Source organism: Morone saxatilis, unplaced genomic scaffold (genome assembly GCF_004916995.1).
Source record: "Morone saxatilis isolate NCDOM2014 unplaced genomic scaffold, NCSU_SB_2.0 Contig10, whole genome shotgun sequence".
Taxonomy (NCBI): domain Eukaryota; kingdom Metazoa; phylum Chordata; class Actinopteri; family Moronidae; genus Morone; species Morone saxatilis.
The window spans coordinates 9,113,878-9,116,807 of record NW_023339652.1 but is presented as its reverse complement, the minus strand read 5'-3'; the positions used below and the strand labels follow the sequence as shown (position 1 = coordinate 9,116,807).

General features: G+C 40.5%; 1 protein-coding gene across 14 annotated transcripts in view; it reads left to right on the top strand.

The window, feature by feature from the left end:
- LOC118336754 (serine/threonine-protein kinase WNK1-like) overlaps positions 1-2,930 on the top strand; it is an 85,576-nt gene that overhangs the window by 48,107 nt on the left and 34,539 nt on the right. For all 14 annotated transcript variants that reach the window (XR_004797127.1, XM_035673448.1, XM_035673501.1 and 11 more), the window contains exons 6-10: positions 667-806; positions 1,123-1,202; positions 1,366-1,596; positions 1,897-1,966; positions 2,736-2,930. Coding sequence is in view for 13 of the 14 variants with exons in the window: in XM_035673448.1 (XP_035529341.1) it covers positions 667-806; positions 1,123-1,202; positions 1,366-1,596; positions 1,897-1,966; positions 2,736-2,930 (716 nt within the window). In the remaining variant the exon portion in view is untranslated. The remainder of the gene's footprint in view (positions 1-666; positions 807-1,122; positions 1,203-1,365; positions 1,597-1,896; positions 1,967-2,735) is intronic.

Sequence of the window (2,930 nt, the reverse complement as noted above, 5' to 3'; positions counted from 1 at the left end):
ATACACATACACATACACATACATACATATTTAGTGTGGAATATAGTGGAATTTATAGACATTTGCATTCAGTCTCTTACTTAAAACAGATCACAATATCACCACTACACCCTGTTGTGTTTGATAGCAAACAATACTGGGCAAACATTATTGGGTGTAGCGGAGTATCTGTGTGACCTAAACCTCTAATCCTGTTCTGATTCACAGCTTCTTGGTCAGAAATTAGAAGTCTTCTGTTCTCTCTCTTTACCCACATCCACATTACCCTCTTGTCTACTTTTATAGAAACCTAACTTAGGCTAAATGTAGTTCATTCTACTCTTATTTTTCTTCACATACTCCCACTGCTTATAGTTCCTTCCAAATTCCTTCGTCTCATGGTGAAGAATAGTCATCTGATTGTTTCTTTTTCTTTTTCTGAACCATAAGAAGGTCCCAGCCAACTAAATGACACAATGTGAAATATATGTGGAAGGCTGTCCCGAGACTAATTGTTGTCAACATGTTGTGATTCCCATCAGATAAATGAAATGCCATGTCTGTCTCATTAGCTTATTAGAGACCAGCTCACAAGGCGTCGCTGGTCTTGAACAAATTGGTATCAAGTTCTATCAAGAAATAAGTCTATTCTAATATAAATCTATTTTGTGTCTCTGGTTCTTCTAGGTATGCTATAAAGATCCTGTTGAACCATGCGTTCTTCCAGGAAGACACGGGGGTCAGGGTTGAACTGGCAGAGGAGGATGATGGGGAAATGATTGCCATCAAACTCTGGCTGAGGATAGAAGACGTCAAGAAGCTCAAAGGCAAGGAATAATTTTATTTTTCGATTGAATTAAAATGTTTTTATATCTTGAAAAATTGTAATAGGAATATTTTGTTAAGCCTAAATCGAAGCCCTATTCAGAGCCATTGTAAAATAACCCATAAACACGTACTTCTAACCAAATAGTAGCAGGTAGCAGCTTTTCTTCATGTTGCTGCTCATATTATAATATTTAACTACTGAAAAATCCAAGCGCTTATTTTGGTAAATAATCATTAACATATTTACACCATAGATTTTAACTAAAGAAAACAGAAGGGCAGCTGCCTGACCGGCCATTTGTAACTTATTTGCAGGCAAATACAAAGACAACGAAGCCATCGAGTTCTCCTTTGACCTGAACAAGGACGTCCCTGAAGATGTGGCCCAGGAAATGGTATGCACAATGATGACAGATGGTGGTACAAGTGGTGGGAGAAAGTGATGGATTTAGGAAAGAGAGAATAGACTGAAGAGAAGGATATTGGATGGACAGAGGTAAGAAAATGGGGTCTTTTTTCTTTAAAAGAGTACCTGTGTGACTTCACCTAACTCCCCAGGTTGAGTCTGGCTACGTTGCTGAGGGTGACCATAAGACCATGGCCAAGGCTATCAAGGACCGCGTGTCTCTGATCCTGAGGAAGAGAGAGCAGAGGCAGCTGGTACGAGAGGAACAGGAGAAGAGAAAACTGGAGACTGAACAACAGCTGCTGCAGCAGCAACAGCAACAGCAACAGCAACAACAACAGCAACAACAACATCAAGAGGCACTCAAAACATCACACACACAGGTTTGTTAAACAGTAAGCTAGTTAGCATAGTTTTAATTATTATTATTATTGTTATTTGTAACATTGATCAGGAGTAAATAAGACTGTTTTTTGCGCTTTTATCACACAAGAAATTTTTACTGTTGATGCATCATTTTGTGATTTATGTTCACTGCCGTTTCCACCTGGCAGTCCACGTGGTCCTTTACTGGTTGTACAATTTTGTATTCTGATGTTTGGAAGTGCCTAACATAAAAATGTGAGGTTTTTATGTTTACTTTTTCTTTAGTTTGACCGTAGCTTGTGTTTGTTTGCCCGCAGGCAGAGGTAGAGGAGTCAGAGGTGGAGCAACAGCAGCTTCACTATCAGCAGACTGGCATCTCACACACATGTAAGACAACACGTAAACCACAAGTAGTAAATACAGTCAATATCATAGAGCACTGCATCGTCACTCGCATATTTTCTGTTTTCACTTTATGTGTTTCACCCTGCTAAGGTTCTTGACCACTTTAATGTATCAACACCATGGGCCTCACTAATGACAATATGTTTGTATGCATTCATTAATAATATCTTAGATTAATTCCATTGTTACAGCTTATGTTTGGTTAATAAAAACCCTACTCCTATTTAAGAAAACATACTCATATGTTAAGCATCTCTCACATATTGGTCACAACTTTGTTCCAGCTCATCCATCTCTGAAAGCATGTGACACATTACTGCGCACATCTAGCAAAATATTTGCTCGGGTGACACCCATCATAATATGTCGAGAGTTATTCCAGTATCATATTGTCATTGTCTTCCTGTAAACCAGGGGCTGCTATTGTTGAGTTATCTTTCAAATGTGGTGCACAGTTTACAGTCATCCTGTTGTAAACTAAAAACTCACTGGAAATATGAATTTTTCCTTCCTGTAATTGTATGCCGTTGAAGTTGTTGTGTCCTTTATAAACAACGTGTGCTCCCCTGTGGCCAACGCAGTCTTTCAATCCAGCGAGGAAATTACTTTTGTTTTTGTAAATAATTACTTGATTGTGAGCTTCTGTTCGAGTCATTACTTTAAGATGGGATTTATTAGACTGTAGTAGGGGTAGTAGAATAAGAGAGACAGGACAAAAGATAACCCTCCTCTTTTTGTTTCTCTCTCTCAGCTGAAGGAGGTCTGGACAGCGGCCAGGGTTCCTCAGTATTCTCCTCAGACTCCCCCCACCTGGGTCAGCTGACCATGTCGTACAGCTGCCCCCCCTCCAGCCAAACCCCTTCCCAGCCCCAAACCCCCTACCCTTCCACCCCCTCTGCTACCCCGCAGCAGCAGCAGCACCCGGGCTACGCCCAGCCGCCGCAAC